At 43.9% G+C, this 18,450-nt stretch overlaps 1 protein-coding gene across 1 annotated transcript; it reads right to left on the bottom strand.

Annotated features, from left to right (window-relative positions):
* Positions 1-11,510: 11,510 nt before the first annotated feature.
* Krt12 (keratin 12) lies at positions 11,511-17,684 on the bottom strand. Its single transcript, XM_059269684.1, has 8 exons — positions 17,136-17,684; positions 16,271-16,353; positions 15,053-15,209; positions 13,982-14,143; positions 13,765-13,890; positions 13,410-13,630; positions 12,248-12,318; positions 11,511-11,608 (listed from the first exon to the last, which is right to left on the bottom strand). Exons 1-8 carry the CDS (start codon positions 17,673-17,675, stop codon positions 11,511-11,513), a joined length of 1,458 nt encoding a protein of 485 aa, XP_059125667.1. The 5' UTR covers positions 17,676-17,684.
* Between the last annotated feature and the right edge of the window lie 766 nt (positions 17,685-18,450).

Genomic DNA, 18,450 nt, shown 5'->3' on the forward strand with positions numbered 1-18,450 from the left:
AGACTGAAGTCCAGATTTCCATGGCCAAAGAACTTGTGATTCTTATAAATCAGATACTTTGGTTTCAGTTTTGCCCATCAACTTGCAGTTCACACCATGCAGGGAAATGTTACATAGTGTTTTATGGTCTTCTGCTTGGGTATATAGGCCCTATTCAAATGCTGATCCATCACAAGAGTGGTTCTCCTACTCAGCCCTATGCATTTTTCTCTGTCTTGCAAAGGTCTTTAGCACCCTGTCTACATCTTCTCTCCTAGGCAGGTTACTTTATGCCTCAAGGGAAGATGACTGGCAATCATGTGTGTGGCTGCTCCCAGTTGCCTCTGGAAAGTCAGGTCAATATTAGTTTGAGAGAAAAGTAAATTTTAGAGGGCCTCTCATGAGAAGGGCTGAGAGACACATGTTCCATTTTGATCTGGCATATGAGGATTATTCTGACATTAAAATCGTAGTTTTTCTCCTTTCCTATAAACCTAGTCTTCCATCAGTTACTTTAGGAGAATTCTCTTTTATACCCATCATTCATTGATTATATTCTCTATGGATGAGTTAGGAAATGCCAATATTGCTTCTATAATTTAATGTCTATGGGCATATTGTTATCTGATAAACACTGAATAAAAAACAAGTTATTTTATTTTGTCAGAACAACTTCTGGTATTCTTAATATATGTGGGAAGAAAATCCTCAGGTTGCTTTCCTTAGAAAATGTCATGAGTTAAAAGCCTGCTTGTTGAAACTGAAGAGCACTCTCTATGAATCACCAGACATTGAGCAACATGATTTCTATCTGTAAGCTTGTGAAATGACCAAGCTCAGGTTTGTATGCTTTGGGTAAATTTTCTGTCACCACAAAGTGCACTGAAAATACTCACTGAATCCAACGACTACCTCAGTAAAATGGAAAACCTTTCTTGGTGCTTTTTCCTCTGTAATAGTTGAACTCTTTTATTGATAATTAAGAACAAAATAAGAGTGATTATCAGGATACTGAAGCATATTTAAATAGAGGAATAACAAATAATAGGTCTAGGTGGAATATTTTCAAGGCACCCTCTTAATGCCTCCTCTGTGTTGGAAACTATTTAGCTGTTGTGTCTTGATAAGCGTGGGTTTGTCCATTCAGTATTTTCATAGATGAGAAATGGAAAATTGAAAAGTAAACACAGCTGCTGTGAGTTCATGACAGCCATGTTCAGCAGACAGCACATCACAGCATCCTTCAGCTCTTAATTCCTTATGCTTCTTCTTCTGTAATGGTCCTTGAGCCTTGGTGGTGGGGTTCATCTAGATGCCCCATCTAGGGCTGAGCACTTGGTCTCTTGATGTCAGCACATTGGCCAGTTGGGCATCTCTGCCCCATCTGCTGTCTACTGCAGAAAGAAGCCTCTTTGACCAAGGTTGAGAGCAGCCTGTTATCTGATGGGTATTTCCAGAAAACAGCATCCACTGTTTATATAAACAAATGTTTATTAAGCACTTTTAACGTGGTAGCCATATGCTAAGTACTTGAGCTGCCCAGAGAACAACACAGTGTTACAGCTTCTGTTCAGTATTTTGACACTTGTACATTTCATGCACCTCTATGCAACAAGTACTGGTCACTTCCTGCAGTGGGATACATGTGATGTTTTATTCACTGTTCTGCATGACAGTGTTGTGTATATTCTTGTGTGTGTGTGTGTGTGTGTGTGTGTGTGTGTGTGTGTGTGTGTGTAGAGGCTAGAGATCAACTCTGGGTGTTGCTACAGCACAGGAATTGGCTATCTTGTTTTTGAGACAAAGTTTCTTACTGGACACAGAGTGTCTTGTAGTGATGGAACTGTGTTTTTTTTTTCTTGAAAATTTATTTATGTTTTGTATGAGCATATATGCACATGAGTGCAGATGTTTTAGTGGCCAGAAGAGGGCAGCAGATCCCCTGAACTGCAAACAGACATACCTCTCCCTTAAAGAATTTGCTTATATTATTTCAATTGTCATGTGCATAAATACAGAACTGCAAATTGTGCTAAGAGATACAAAGGGGAAGTATCTATCTATCTATCTATCTATCTATCTATCTATCTATCTATCTATATATCACATGAGAATCAGATTTGGTTAGTGGTGGTTGGGGGGTGGGTGGAAGAAACGGCTAGTCAATAGTCAAGTCTTTCTGGAGGAGATGATATTTGAGCTAGACTTGACTGTTGAGTAGGGGCTAGTTCGACCATGACCAGGCAGGAAATACCCTCTAGGCAAAGGGAAATGTCTGAAAGGAAGCTGAGTGGGAAGAAGAGGGTTAAGTTTTACCAGACTATTGTAATCACTGTGTATATGTGTATGTGTATGTATATCATCATATCATGTTGTGCACCTTAATACATATGTGTAGACACTGTAAAGTCACTACACAAGGCCAGTGGGGTTGGTGAAGATAGAAGAGATTCACAGTTTGAGAAAGGTCAGCCTTGGCTGGATTTTTGCATTTATTCCAAGTCTTTGAAGAGTTTTGAGTAATGTGGTGATGAGATCAGCTCTTTGAGGGGAGAATAGAAAGGAGTGGGTACAAGTGGAAGCTGTGCGTCCTTCCAGGTCAGATGGGGGTGTGACGGTCACGGTAGTGGAGAAAAATAACCAGATCTAGGGACTAAGGAGATACAGAGGCAGATATGCCCACGATGAGCTTAGTGTATTTGTATTGTTGAATGGAGGAATCCAGAAATCTATAGTTTCAGGGTGTATAGAGCTTGATTTAGGTAAAAAGCCTCAACAGAAGGGTTTTTAGAACAACACTGGTGAAGAATATTTCTTCCTGGATTGCTTAGCTCAAGTTCAATTTCACTTGAAATAGAAGAGTTTGTTAAAATAATGTTTTCTTATTTGATGTTTTGTCTAGCAAATCAAACGTAAGTTTAATAACCATTAAAGATACTAACATAATTCTGATTCAGAGGTAAATTGTCATGATAACATAAAAGGCTTGGATATGTGCACACACCACAACATAAAACATTAACACACATATATTTAATGGTACACAGCATACATTTTTGGAATGCAGTTTTGCATGATAAGGTTTTCAAGGGTGCCAATGCTTTGGAAAATGCAGCTTAAATGTAACTAATAGGATGAAGACTCATACAGATCTTTGAATAAAGGCCCTTTCATATAACAGTATGACGATAAAATATCTCCTGTCTAAGTTGACAAATAATTGTGTAACTTGCTATTTTAGTGTCTGTTGGGAAATACAGCCTGACACGGATTGTCCCTCCACTCCTCAGGAGCGTTTCCCTGTCATGCAACCGTTCCCCGTGTACCCTCAAGGTGACAGATCGTCATGGTCACGATGACTCAAGCATGCCTGGGCTCTCCTCCCTGGCAGCCATGCCTTCCCCTCAAGCGACTCTCATCCTCCTGCTGGCTGGCTTTCAGCTTTCCAGCTCCCTCAGCTCTGCAGCCTGTACAAACACCCTCCAAGGTCACATGGGGAAGAGTTCTGCCACTGGGGCCACCAGTGGGGAACTGAGTCACAAGTTCCTCCAGTTATGCTGCCCTGGAAGACTTTGCGGGACCCTCTCAACTTCTGAACAGCCAGAACAGGGAGGCTAGACGCCATTGCTGTGTTTTTATGTCTAACCTGGCTGGTGAATTCTGATCCATGTGGATGTAATTCCACAGATTGTGTTCCAGGGTTATCTCTTGGTTGGATGTTGACAGCCTATGGTTTATTCTTTAAACTGATAAAAATTTATCTGCTAGCTTACCCAGCTGCTGTTAGATAAGATAGGACATTTTAACATCGACATTACTCTGTCACCTAGAGTCAGCACATAAGACAGATGTGAATAGATGTCTCCCAAACATAAAGTGCTCTGGAAGTACTTACATATAATGTAAAATGTAATAAAATATTTAAGAGTGTTACACCATTAAAAAACATGCCCTAGGAATATCTGCTTAATGATATGAGTTGCTCCTTTTAAAACCAATAAAATAGGAGTGAGGAACGTCATATCTTCCACCCAAGTGCCTCCTCCTCACACCTTTGTGGAACGATTGTCTTTATTATGTGTGGAACTGTAACACTTGCCTATGAACAACAATGAAACCTTGCTTCACCTGCACCGATCTGATAAAGAAAGCAGTGTATGCCGCTGCATTATGCATTTGCATTTAGGTCATCCAGACTGGCATTATTTCAATAGAACACATAGATACTTACAGATATGTGATGGTAAATAAATCTGTTGGATCAATATGCAAACAAAGGAATGTATAATTCTATGTAAAACTACACCAACTGAATGTTGCTCAAAAATAAAATTTACACTTGAACTGGTTTAAACGCTGTATTTGTAGCCTGCTCACTTGAAAAGTGAAATTGTGCCCTTAAGTGAATTTTTGAAATTCCTTAGTAGTTCCCAGTAAATGAAATATTTCAAAACACTTACACTTTTCTTGTAGAGGCTTTGTGTTTATGTAACTGTAGGAGGTGGGTCCCTCACCGAACTGACTGACCAGCCTCAGTCACTGTGTCCTGTGCTTGTGGCATTTCCCACAGTCCCAAACGCTGGACTCCTATGAATATACACGATACCGTGGCCATCTTTTTGTAAGAGGTGAACCATCTCAAGTGGACTAACTTTCTCAGGGAAACGATTGCTCACTGAGCAAAGCCTGAAGCACCATCTGCTTTCAGTCCCCCGCTGCCCTTCGTGAGTTGTTTCATTTAAACAAAGGTCTGCTTCTAAATCATGTATTTGTTTCCATGATTTTGAGGAAGAAAACAGTATCTCGTTAAGAACGCATGTATAGGGCTGGGGGATAGCGTCGTGGGGAAGTACTTGCTACGGAAGCATGAGAACCCGAGCTTGGATTCCCAGCACCTAGGTTAAGAACAAACAAAGCTGAATATGGCATCCTGCACGTGTAAGCCCCAAGGGCTAGCTCTAGTTTCAGCCATGAGACCTTGTCTCAAAAATAGTAATAATAAATATAAAAAAAGATGGATGGAGAATGATAAGGGAAGACATCTGGCATCTGACCTCTGCACAATGCACACACTCATACACACATGCACACACACTCACGCACAGAACATGTGGAACACAACATCAACAGTGACAGCCGTTGAATTCACAACTGAATTTTAAGGAAGACCTGAGTACGGAAATTATTTTTGAAATGCTTTATGCCCATGCTTTTGCTTTCTATGAAGCTTAAATATCTACTCTGCATTTTGCAAACACACCATTGCATGCCTGTAAAGCTGTGGGTTTATTTATGACTTTATTATACATTATACTGAGAGCCCTAATATCACAAGAGTTAAGCCTTGAGCATGCTAAGGTTCCCTTGGTCTGTTTTACAGGGTGTTTATGTGTTGAGCTCTCTCCTTCAGTTTGAGCAGTGCCTAGAGCTGTCATCCTACAGTTCTGAGGGAGTTTGCTGCTCATGAAGCTCTTGCATGGAAATTGGCTTATCTGACGCTGATAGTAACCTGTCGTACAGGGAGGAGAATATGATTGATCCCCTGACTGTGTATCAGGTAAGAAATGTTTCAGATGAACAAGAACACTTGCACACTTCTTTTCCATCACTTAGGAGTGCCTATGAAGGGATGGAAAAGAATATGCATCAAGGGAATGATAGGCAAATTAGCTGATGTTTTGAGTCACAGAGTGACTTTGTTTTTATTTTCTAACTGATAATGACTAACAGTGAGTTAGGGCCATTAGTAAATTAACTCCTTCAATCCTTATAATTGTGTGAGGTAGGCGCTTTATTTTTTCTGGGAGTGGGGATTGAACCCAGGGCATAAGATCACTAGGCAAGAGCTCTACCACTGTGCTACACCCTCATCTCAGTAGGCACTAGTTTGCCATGATTTTATATATGAGAGTGATAAATAAAACTACCAGCAAGCAATAGGGCTGGAACCAAACTCAGACCACCAGCCTTTGTCTCTGCCCTTACGCACAGTGCACAGCAAAGAGCAGGTGCCAGAGAGCTCTCTGAGGACAGTCATGAGAACTCTGGGTTTGTGCTATAATATTTCCAAGCCCTGGATATTTAAGTCAGCGCTCAGAGCAGGCACTGGCTCACTCAGGCATACCCCTGCTGATCTCACATGCCCCCCATGCTTCCACGGCAGCATCATCTTGGAGACAAAGCAACCCCTGTCTGGCTATTATTATTTTAAGATTGTCTTTGCAGAGATCTACATACAAAGCAATGAGCCTACTTACAGCTTGTGGTTTGAAGAACCCTGAGAATTAGTTCAAACCTATGTCACCATCACCTCAGTCAATAGGTCCCTCAGTTCCAAAGGCTGTCTTGGGACCCTCCCCACTAAGCCAGTTCATTTATTCCCCTTCACCTTTTATCCCAGGAGGCCACTGACCTGCTGTCATCATAGAGGAGACTTGTTTTTCCTAAAGTTTCATATAAATGGGATCATAGAGATGTATTCTTTTGTGTCTGACTTCTTTAGTTTAGTCATTAGGCTGGCCTCAAACTCCTGGGCTGAAATGGTCCTGAAATGGGACTCCAGTTGCCATGTCACCATGTCCCGCTTTCCATGGAGTTTCTATATCAGCATTTCTAGTCTTTATAAATTGGTGGGTTGTATTTTAGCATGTGGACTGCATCAGGAGATTAGGGTTAGGACCATGAATTCTATTTTTTTTTTGTTTTTTGTTTTTCAAGGCAGGATTTCTCTGTGTAGCTTTGGCGCCTGTCCTGGATCTCACTCTGTAGACCAGGCTGGCCTCAAACTCACAGAGATCTGCCTGGCTCTGCCTCCCGAGTGCTGGGATTAAAGGCGTACGCCACCACCGGCCGGCTCTAGGACCATAAATTCTGATCTTAACAATCTTTTGTTAATATGTTGCTAGATGCTGCAGGCCCAGCTTTGGAAACGAGCTGCGTCAATGAAAAAGATACAGACAGCAATTGGCTTTTTAATTTGATTTTGAGTTTATGATGCTACTCCCTCTCTCTTTCTCCCTGGTGTGCATGCACGTATGTGTACAGGTGCATGAGCATACGTATGTGTACAGGTGCATGAGCATACGTATGTGTACCTGTAGAGGTCAGGAGTCAACATTTGATGTCATTCTTCAGGCTCTCTCCACCTTGCTTCTTGAGAAAGGGTCTGTCTTGGCTGAGGCTCACCATTAATTTAGGGCTGGCTGACCAGTGCCCCAAAGATCCACAGGTCTCAGTCTCTGAGATTCTGGGACTCAGACCCAGGTCCTTGTGCTTACGTGGCAAATACGTTACTGACTGATTCATCTCCCTAGATCATGATATTAATCTTAATAAAATTTAGTCTTATAACCGTGTCTAACATTTAAGAAATATTTACTCCACGAAAGGTCATTTACTCAGCTATGCAAATACATTTTCACTTTATTTGATATTTGAGCACATTTTGAAGAGCTCAGGATGATCAGATTACCTGCCTGGTAGTCTAAATGTTAATTACTAACTTGGTTTTCCACAAACTGTCTAGTAGACCTGCTGGGGAGTGATTACTAGTTAAATAAGACAGTCTGAGCTTATGAAGTTGATAATGAAAAGAAATCTTCTCTTCTTACTTCTCCCCTTGCTCCTCTTCCCCACCCTCACCTTCCTTCTTCCTCTCTAATAAAGAAATAATCTCAAGTGGCTTGAATAAAGGAGGTAGTTTTAAAAGTTCCTTTTCTGAAGTTCCAGCAGGTGGCGCTCTCACCAAGCCGAATGGAGTCTTGCTTTGCATCCTAAGGGGTTGTCTCTGGCTGGTTTTACCTCTTCTGTTAACTTTTCCTCAAACATATTTGTTTGGATGACTAAAATCTGTTTTGTCCTTTATTATTAGAGCAATATACGTGCTTGTTAAACTTTTAAGACACACACAGAAGGAAAAATAGAGCATCCTCTTGAAACCCCTTGCTAGTCCCAAGAGATTACTGTAACAATTCAGCATACATAGCATCTTCCAGACCCACCCTTAGCTTAGATAAAACAATGACTGCATATATAAATAAGAACTTAAATTTGCAAAATTTTAGACTTTAACATAGTTGTCTTTTGCTGTTTCATCTCTCAGCTTTCCCCTCCTTGAGCAACTTATTTCCCCTAACGACATTTTCACAATTTGTGTCTTGCAGAGTCGAGGGGCCTTTCACAACTGTGCTGAATCAGAGATTGTGATCTGGTGACTCTTGTGAGGTCATTGTTGTGGCCCAGAAGTTTGTGTTCTCCCCTAATAGGTGTGTTAAAATCCAGTCACCAGTGTGGTGGCATCAAGATGTGGGGCATTTGGGAGGTTCTAAAGGCAGAGCCCTTGAAGATGGGATCAGCGCCTTATGGAAAACAGGTCCCAGGGTGTGGTTTTAATCCTCTACCATGTGCCCAGGAAGTGGGCCCTGAGAAAGCACCCAGTCTGCCTGTAGAATTGTGAGAAATCAGTTTCCGTCATTTATACTCCCGTCCTCTGGTCTGAAGCATTTTGTCACAGCCGTCCAAGCAGACTAGGATGGATGCTGTGCTGATCGCATCTCTTGTCAGTGAGAATACGGATTTCAGACTTCATTTGCCAAATGGAGACTAGAGAGCATCCCACAGAGATAGTGTGGAAAAAAGACTGTGATTTGGAACCTGCTGCCATTCCGTGAGATCCCAGTCACTGGAGCCTCAGTGGGAGAATATGTGAAATTGCCCCTATTTTTTAGACACTGCCTTCCTTTGCAGTATAACCTTGCAGTCATCTGGCATTCCCTGAGACCAAAGCACAGCGAACAGCACTTTGACCCCTCTATATTATGTATGTTGACCACCTTCGCTTCCGTGGCCTCTCGTCACCTCCCTCCTTCTGCCAAGACGGCTTTGTACTATTTAGGTCAGGGTTAGAGTTAGGTTCAATGTTGGGAAGAGTTAGGGTTGGATTGAGTAACTTTAGGGGTTAGGGTTGTTGTCTTTGGGGACCGTGTTCTGTCACTTCCTTCCACATGAGTGACAGGAGGTAGGGATAATTGGGATCATTATGGAGGCCACCCCGAGAAGTAATCGAAGTATAGACAACAGGTTGAAAACACAGGAGCAGATGAGATTAACCAGGGGGTGAGCATGGAGGGGAGCTGGGAGGATGGAACCCAAGGCTCACAGAGAAAAGCCTAAGAGGGGGAGTGGTGTCTCTGAGCCACACTCCAGGGGTGGGGATATTTCTAAAAGAAGGAAAGGCCGAGGAACCAAACTATCTCAGGAATGACCATTAGGTTTGCAGTTGGTCGTACCCCCTTTGGAGTCCCTCAAGTCTCTTATCACTTGGATATTCAGATGTAGCTGTAAGGGGAACATATTGTTTAAAGCAATAGGTATTTACAGGCATTCCGGAAGATCACAGTAGTGACATCATTTGTTACTGAGGCTGAGGGATCTTGCTCAGGAACAGACCTAGGACATCTCTTTGGGTGTAAAAGGTCAGGTTCATCTATGACAGGTGCTGGAAGAGGATACCCAAACACAGAGAGGTGAGTGCATGCTAGAGGCAGATGAACAGAGGACCGAAGCCACTAAAAACGTTAAGAGGAAGGTGACTTCAGAAAGCTGAACACAAGCAAACCAGCCAAACAATGGAGAAACTCTCTGAGGTCTTTCTCAGCTGTAGAAGTCTTCCAGGCTCAATATTTCCTCTCTCCTCTGCCCACTTTGATATTCCTTACTCATCCTTCTCTGGGTTTCTCCATCCCGTTTTGGTTCCAGATTGCAGACAATAACGGGACACCCACACTGAGCACTCTGAGGCTGGGCTCACAGTTCAGTAGTAGGTCAGTTACATAGCATACTGAGGCCCTAGGTTTGATCCTGAGCATTCTAACAAAGAAAAAGAAAGAAACCATGCGATTCCCTCCTCTGCCTCAACTGGGTGCTGTCTGGGGCCAACACTTCCTAGGTTCCTGCTGTTTTATGTAGACTACCTCATTTAATCATCCCAAAAGTGGATGCTGGGGAGACGGTGCGAGGGGTAAAGAGAGCCTTTGCTCTGCAAGCATGGGGAGTTGAGCTAGAAGCCCCAGCACACACTTAAGAAGCAGGGCAGGCATATGACCCCAGCATTGTGAGCTAGACACATGACCCCAGCATTGTGAGCCAGACATATGACCCCAGAGTTGTGAGCTAGACACATGACCCCAGAGTTGTGAGCCAGACATATGACCCCAGTGTTGTGAGCCTGAGAAATCCCTGGCCAGCCCACTGAGCTCAGTGAGAGAGCCTGCTCAAGGGGGAGAGCGATAGAGGGAGGAGCCCCATGTTCCACTCTGGCCTGCACATGCATGGCCAAGGATGTGTGCACCTGCAAGGCCATGGGCTTGCACTACACATGTGGAGACCAAGGCAGGGAGAAGTTACTCAAGATTAAGTAACGGAGCTAGGATTTGAACCCAGTCTGTCTCTGGAGTCCTGGGTCTTCCTCACTGAATCCCACTCTTGTTCCCTTTCAGGAGCTGTGGATTTGGCAGCCTACACCAAAGTACTGTCTAATCTGGTTTAGACTTTGGGTATCTTCTGTCTCAACCCAGAACCTGACTTCTGTCATTGCTTTTGGGTCTGACTCACGCTCCTAAAGCCCCACCCTAGACCTCACCACTCCCAGACAGGAGGAAGGAGCAAAGGCCAGAGAGGTCTCCACCCTTAGCTCTTGTCATATCTATGTGCTCTGTTGCTTTCGCTCTCCACTGCCTGGTGGGTTTCTGAATGAAACATTTAGTTGCCCCTACGTAACTTGATCCCTTCTTCCCCCATGCATCCTTGGAACCCCCGTGAGGCCTCTGCCAAGGTATCACCACACCTCGTAGATATCTACCTCTGCCCTCAGACAAGGACCAGGTCTTGTTTACCACTGATTCTCCTATCTTCCATTCTATAGGAACCCACTGAGTGTATGGAATTAAGTGTAAGGGACCCACTGACTGTATGAAATAAGGCCCCAGAAAACGAATCGAGCCACTGTCCTCTTCCACAGTAGAAAATGTAACATTTCATCAACCTCGATGACGGGCTGGCACATAGAGGCCAGCCCCTTAAAATAATCTTAATCTCCAGCCTCATTTTTTTTGTCTGAGTGCTTATGCACTTTATTATCAAGATCTTAAAAGCTTGTGTCTATGCCCTTGGCATTATTACTATAATCAAGGAGGCACACACTTCACTTCATTGCCATTAGTCAGTCTTTAATCAAAGTTAGCTCTGTTAAAACAATACTACTCCATCAAAGCTCTTGCATTAAACAGATGGTCCAGGTGACCAGGAAAAATAAAACCTAGTGGAAAGACTTCTTCCGGCCCAGAAAGGTATAAGGTGATTTGGGTTTATAGCGAAGATCAGCCCGGCCCCAGGGACTCGTTTCAGACATGCTCACAAGACCGGACACGAATAGAGACGCCAAAGAAGGGGCAAGTGACCAAAACAGATGCTGAATCAACACAGCATGTGGAGGCAATCACTTCTAGCTGTCACCTTCGCCTTCCTAAGGAGCTTTACATTGCTTCTTCAAGTTCTTGAACTTGCGATGAGACCACTTCACCATTCACGATCTCCTGCACAACTGTCTTGATTTTTCGAGTTTTATTTGGGTCTAAAGGTAAAAAAACAAAACAAAACAAAACAGAAAAAAAGGGGGTAATGATTACTGCTAACCAATTATCAACCCAGAGTTTATTCTTCAACCTAAGCTTTTCATCAAATTTAGACTTTTGGAAGTGACTTCCATCCCAAACCAAATGAGTTTTCTTCAGTGGAAATTCATTCATTCAATACTGTCTTGTGCGCAAATCAAAACAACCTCTCCTTCCATCTCTGTATTCCCCTCTTCCTTTCTTTTTCTTTCAGTTCAGGGTCTTGCTAAGTAGCTCAAGCTGGCCTGGAACTCACTATCCTCTTTTTTCAGCTTTCTAAGAGCTAGGATGGCAGACACCACCAGACCTGGAGCATTTTAAAGCATTTCAAAAATGTGTGTGGTGCTCACCACACCTAGAGTAGGATTTCCCTCCCTTAGCCTGCCGAGAGTTTTAATACACTACTCACTGCTCACTTTGCTTCAGGAGAGACACTGATGTGTCCCCTGCTCAGAACAGAAATACACCATAAGTTATTTATGCTCAACACTTAATGAGATCTTATAGTTTAGTCATTAATGATGGGATTCTGACCTATTTTTTTGTTTTTTTTAAAAATTTTTTTGCTGACCTATTTTTAATGATTCTTCTCTCCATACCTTTAGAGGAATCAACTGATGGTGTCTGAGATTTGGAGACAGTGAGGGATAAACTTTCATCAAATCCGGTGCTGTAAAGAAAACAGAGGCTGGGCTCATGTGGTTGCTGGGTCAGGAGACTCTGCTGTTTGAGTTTAAACATTAGGGATATCTATACAACTACAGCAAAACAAAACAAAACAAAACAAAACAAAACAAAACAGAGACGCTATTACGGATTTCTTGGCTGAATGATGCACCATTAGGGTAACCCTCTGGGTCAATGGACATTTGTTTCTAAACCACCAATGATGGGTTCTGAGGGGATGCAGCCTGGTCTTAGAAATCAGCTTTCTTAATTTACAGTTTGGAGTGGCTCTTTCCTTCCTGCTATTGTTTATCACAGGCTTGCTACCATGGGATGGAGGTGGTCCAGATGGCTACTGTTGATATGTCATCCCCAGCATCAGGTAATCAGAGGGATCTTCTGGAACATGTACATGTTCATTTACAATGAGTCTTTGATCACTGTAGCATTTTATTAATTAGTATCAAGTCATATAATGGCTAGATACATTTTGTATAGTATTTATTAAATTCCAGGCTTGTGTTTTCTAGATTCATTGTTTTATCCTTCTTCCTCCTCTTTAAAAGAAATTTTTGTGTGTTTGTGTGTGCATGGTGTGTGTGTTGTGTGTGTATGTGAGTGTATGTTCATGTGTGTAAGTGTAAGGATGTGTTTGCAACTTCATACATGGATGCCGGATACACCTTAGGTTGGTCCTGGACTACAGCTTATTTGAGACACACTGGGCCTCAAACTTCTGGGGATATGCCTGTCTCCACCTTCCATCTTCAGTAGGAGAGATGAGATTAGAGATTTAGGTGGGTTGGGGGTTCTCGACTCAGTCCTTCACATTTGCAAGCTCTTTACCCTCTGAGCTACTCGCTAGCCCACCTCCTCTTCCTGGAGACTGTCTTCCTATGTAGATGTAGCTCAGGTTGGTCTGGACCTTGGGCTTCGCGGTCTCAGCCTGCTGCATGCTGGGATTACTGGCAAGATTTGTTCTTTGTTTAATCCACTACAGATCTCTCCTCCCATAGCCGAAGAAACAGTCTTCATCAGGAGTCTACTGCCTCTCAGCCCCCGAGATGTTTCCAACCTCACTGTCTGTCTGCTCACCCTTGGCCGTCCCCGTCCAGCAGCCGGCGGTAGGTCTCAATCTCCATCTCTAGGCGGGCCTTGACGCCCAGCAGCCGCTGGTGGTCGGCGTTCTGGCGCTCCGCATCTGCGCGCAACTGTTGAAGTTGCTCCTCCAGGCTGCCTATCAGCTGCTGCACCTGAGATAGCTGGCAGCAGTAAGCACCCTCGGTTTCAGCCAGTGAGTTTTCCAGAGACTTCTTCTGCAAATGGGAGAGAGACAGAGGAGTGTGGGAGTCTGAAAGCAAGAGGGCAGTCCACGGTCCAGCACACGGTGGGTGCAACGTTGTCTTCGGAAGCTAAAGGATGCCGCGTCTCACTCCGCATGTTGCCCTACCATGGCGAGCTGGGACTGGAGTTCAATCTCCAGGTTCTGCACCATGCGCCTCAGGTCCGTGATCTCGCTCTTGCTGGACTGAAGCTGCTCCGTGTTGCTGCTGATCTCTTTCCTGAGCTCTCCGCTCTGCAACAGTCAGGTGGGTGGATGGGTGAGCTCTGGGCGGGCTCAAGGGGCTTTCCGGGAATGCACCAAACCTCTGTCTTGGTGTTGTTACCTTTTCAAGGAACCAGGCCTCTGCATCTTTCCGATTTTGGTCTGCCATGACTTCATACTGGGCTCTCATTTCGTTGAGGACCTTGGTGAGGTCCACTCCCGGTGCAGCATCCATTTCTACATTGACCTCACCTGGACCACCTGTCTGGAAACTTTGCAGTTCCTAGGGACAGCAATGGAGAGAGAAGGATGTGGAAGTTCACGTGACTAGTGGAGCCCCCAGGTGCTTTTGCTTTCTCGGGTCTCTTCATCCATGGTAATAATAAAATTATATTTTTGACTGAGTTGCTATAAAAGCAAAACATTAATGCAAGACATCATCACATTTTTTTTTAGCTTGAAAACCCATTTTTCTTCTGATTAAGAAAAACAAACAAAACCCAAGATATTTTAACAGGTTTTTGGAATGACCAGGGGGTCCCATGTTCTGTGCCAGGATTGCTGGCTCTGCTTCTAGAACATCTGCTTCCTATACTTTACGAAAGGAAAGGGACCTGGTGTGCAGGTTGCTCCAGCAACTGCTGCAAAGCTAGGGCTGCAAGTGACACCGGGGCTCATATGCTGTTTCATACCACAGTCACTGAGAATCCACCAGGAACTGCCGTAGACGCCCATTGCCAGCTCCCTTCTTCCTTTCCATGCCCCAGCCTCTGATGCACAAATCAGAGTTCCATATGACCTCTTACACTAGCTATAGTTCTCTAGCACATGTGGCACACATATTATCTGCAGAGTTTTGTTTTAGTTTTTAAAATACCCTATACTTAAAGAAAATATACTTAATGAAGATACTGAAAGTTTCTGCCATTACTTAATAATGGAAACAATAAAATCAGAATACTCTTTGCCATCCTGAGTCTATAATCTATTAAACCGTAACAAAGAGTACAATAACACATGCACACATAGAGGGGAGAGAGGGTAGGGTGGGACAGGGGTTGGGGGAGCACATGCAAGAACACCAGAACTAATAGTCATTTTAACACAGAGATAATACAATCTCTAGCTTTGTTAATTCAAAATTGTAATTTTTGAATCTGTGAGGGGAAAAAAAAGTAAAGCTATTTCTGACCTCCTCGTGGTTCTTCTTCATGTAGGCCAGCTCCTCAGTCAGGTTCTCTGTCTGTGCCTCCAGGTCAGCTCTGGCCAGGGTCAGCTCATCCAGCACCCTGCGCAGCCCATTGATGTCGGCCTCCACGGTCTGGTGCAGGGCCAGCTCATTCTCATACCTGAAAACCAAGTGCCAACAGTTTAGGAAGTCAACATTAACACACCATTGTGATGGGGCCCTGGCCATCTTCAGGGCTATTTGATGTATGGATCTGTGCAGGGAGAGCCAGACACAGTGGTGCATGTCTGTAATCCCAGTACTTGGGAAGTGGAAGCAGGAGGACCATGATTTTAAGGTCATTCTCTGCTACTTAGTGAGTTCTAGACCAGCCTGAGATGCATGAGACCCTGAAAAAAAAAGGGGAGGAAAAACAGTGCATTAAAAGTATTTGATGCAATTTTTGATTTTGTGACTTTTCTCCTGTGTGTGTGTGTGTGTGTATGATTGCTTCCTGCTCATCTGGAGAGAAGAGAAGAAAAAAAATGAAGAAATAATGAGGCAATAACCTTCTACCAACAGTGACTCTGGCACCCCAGGGGGAAGGCTCCCTGTGGTTTGACTTTCTAAAGGTAGCCTAAAACTAGCTGGTGGTAAGCTAATAGTCACTCTTTTTTTCTTCCTTGTGAGTAGTTTTAAACCTTGATACTTCATTAGTAACTTTTACTGGGTCTTCACAGGTTCAGGACTATCGTCATTACAACTGCCTGTGGGGACATTTTATAATACGAAAAGGAAATTAGTTTGTATTCCCTCTGTATAGGAGGGTGGGGTATGGGAAAGGAGCTGGGATATAAAAATAAACGCACAGTTAAGCTTTCCATTGTATGTGTCATCAGGGAAACAATCGCACCGCTTAACCCCTTGGCAAAAAATATTATTAATTCATTTTGATACATTGACAATTCAGGTTTAAACATAGGTACAATTATCATGTTGAATTATGAGTCATTACAAAGAGATGATCCGTAGCTCCAGGTGGAGGCAACTTATGCTTTAGAGCTGTGTAAGGTGAACTGTTTGACTTTCAGTGCTTCTAAAAATGCCACGTGGATTTAAGGAAGCACTGAAGGTATGGGGCATGTGGACTTGAGGAGAGCCGACTCCTTTGCTATCAATGGAGGCAGGAAATGGGGAGTGGGATGAGGAATGAGTTATCGATCATCGGTGTACCAGACTCACTTCATCCTGAAGTCCTCGGCAGCCAGCCTTGCATTGTCAATCTGCAAGATGATCTGGGCATTCCCAACGCTGGCAGAAATGATCTAAAAGAATAGAGGGAGACGCATGAAAATGGAGTCCTAAAGTGCCAGTAGTTCCCAAATGCCATCACAATGGTGATGCTAAATACTTTTCTTCCTCCATGCAAACTCTTTATTTTAAATCACATTCCTTTCAGCTTTTCAAGCAGTAAGTTTCTATATGGCTTCTCATGCATCCTTAGTTTTGATGGCTCTTCCCTCCCCGCCCCTACCTCTCCCTCCATCTCCACCTCATCCTTGTTTAAAGCTTTCCAGGCCAGCGTTCCACTTCCTCCTCCCTACCATGGCTCCTCCCTTGCTTTCTGCCTCCACAGTCACTCACTTCCACTCAAACATAGCAATCTAAACATCCCAAACTAGAATCCACATCTGAAAGAGAGCAGATGGCCTTTGCCTTTCTGGGCTTGGGTTGCCTCACTCAGTACAATGCTCTCCAGTTCCGTTTTCCTAAGGCAAAGGCTGCGGGTGTAGCTCAACCAGAGAACACTCGGCCACATGTCTTAGCTCCCCAATAAAACAAGACAGATAAGAAAACAAACATCCCCAAAGGGTTTAAGACAGCTTTATTTTAAAAGCAAATGTATTGATAAAATAATGTTGACAAGTTAAGAAATGTACAATAATGTACTGTGGAAGTCCAGCCATTTTATGACAAACAGAGCTGTACTTCTTGAGAGGAGGAAATTCTCTAAGCACAATCTAGTTAGAAAAAAATCTAAGTTAAGAGAATTTATTATTATAAAATATAATAATTTAAAAAAGGTTTCTAAAGCCTTTTCCCTTACCTTATTTTTTAATTCTTCAATCAGTGGGTAATATTTACTGTAATCACTCTGGGGCCCAGAGTCTCCAGTCCTTCGAGTTTCATACCACTCTCGAATTTTGTGTTCCAGTTCCGCATTAGCCTCCTCTAGAGCACGAACCTTACCTAGGTAGGAAGCTAGTCTATCGTTCAGATTTTGCATTGTTTCTTTTTCAGAACCGGAAAGAAGCCCTCCATCATTGTCAGAGAGGATACACAGAGAGCCACCACCGGAGCTCCCCCCTATTCCCATCCCCATCCCTCCCAAGCCACCTCCCAGAGGTCCACCGCAGGCGGCGCCAAGCCCTGCAAAGGAGCCCGTAGAGCCACCGCTAAAGCCAGAACCAGAGCCAAACATGGAAGCAGCAGAAATGAGCCCCCCACAACCAACTCCAAAGCCAGAGGCCATCCCCCCATAGCAGCTTGCAGCGCTAGAGGCAGATGCACCCCAAGGTCTGCCTGTCGCCCCATTCTGTGAGGAGGACCTCCTGGACAGTCCAGAGGTGCGGACTGAAAGCGACATGGTGTTGCTGGAGAGGGAGCTTGGCAAGGCGGTGACCCCAGAGAGGAAGCGGTGTTGGTATACCTGAAGGGTCATGCCTTTATAGGCTGTGAGGTGGGTGGTGCAGTTAAAGAGTTCACTCTCCGCATTCCAACTAGGATGCTCACCCCCACCCCAGCTGGCCAGCTCAGTGGGTATGTGATTTATCCATCATGAAAATTCACTGATAGAGCTATAATTGAATGATCATTTCCAGTAGATGTCTGTCACACAAGTAAGAAGGCTGGGTGGGGCCGTTAGACTGTCTCAAGGAATCTGTCACCTTCAGCTGTCTCCTTGCCTTTTCCTCAGCACTGCCCGAGTCTTCCAGACACCGGAACGTAACAGATGGAGTGCTAAGGAATTCTCCCCTCCTCTTCCCTGTCTAGTTCCTTTGGAAACACAATTTAACCCAGCAATCGTGCTTGTAGTTCTTTCGGTAGAAACCGTTTCAGAGGCGGGTGAGGAGTGCATTAGTGGAAGGTGGAAGCAAATACATTTTCTGGGTAGATACTAGAATTTTAGTTTTCAGGATTCTAGAAACATTTGCTGTTAGGAGGCTTCACGGTTCTCGCTTTTCTGACTTTGGAAAGCAGAACAGCAGCACGTGGGGAAGTGCTGCTTGGAAGCTGATCGTTAGAGTTATATAAGAATTGTTCTTAGTAAACCACGATGTGGGGGCTTTGGGCTCAGTGTTCATTCACTGCTATTCCTTCAACAGCATGACCCATGGGAATTTTGTAATAAACGTGTTGAC

The sequence above is a fragment of the Peromyscus eremicus genome, chromosome 8a (genome assembly GCF_949786415.1).
Source record: "Peromyscus eremicus chromosome 8a, PerEre_H2_v1, whole genome shotgun sequence".
NCBI lineage: Eukaryota > Metazoa > Chordata > Mammalia > Rodentia > Cricetidae > Peromyscus > Peromyscus eremicus.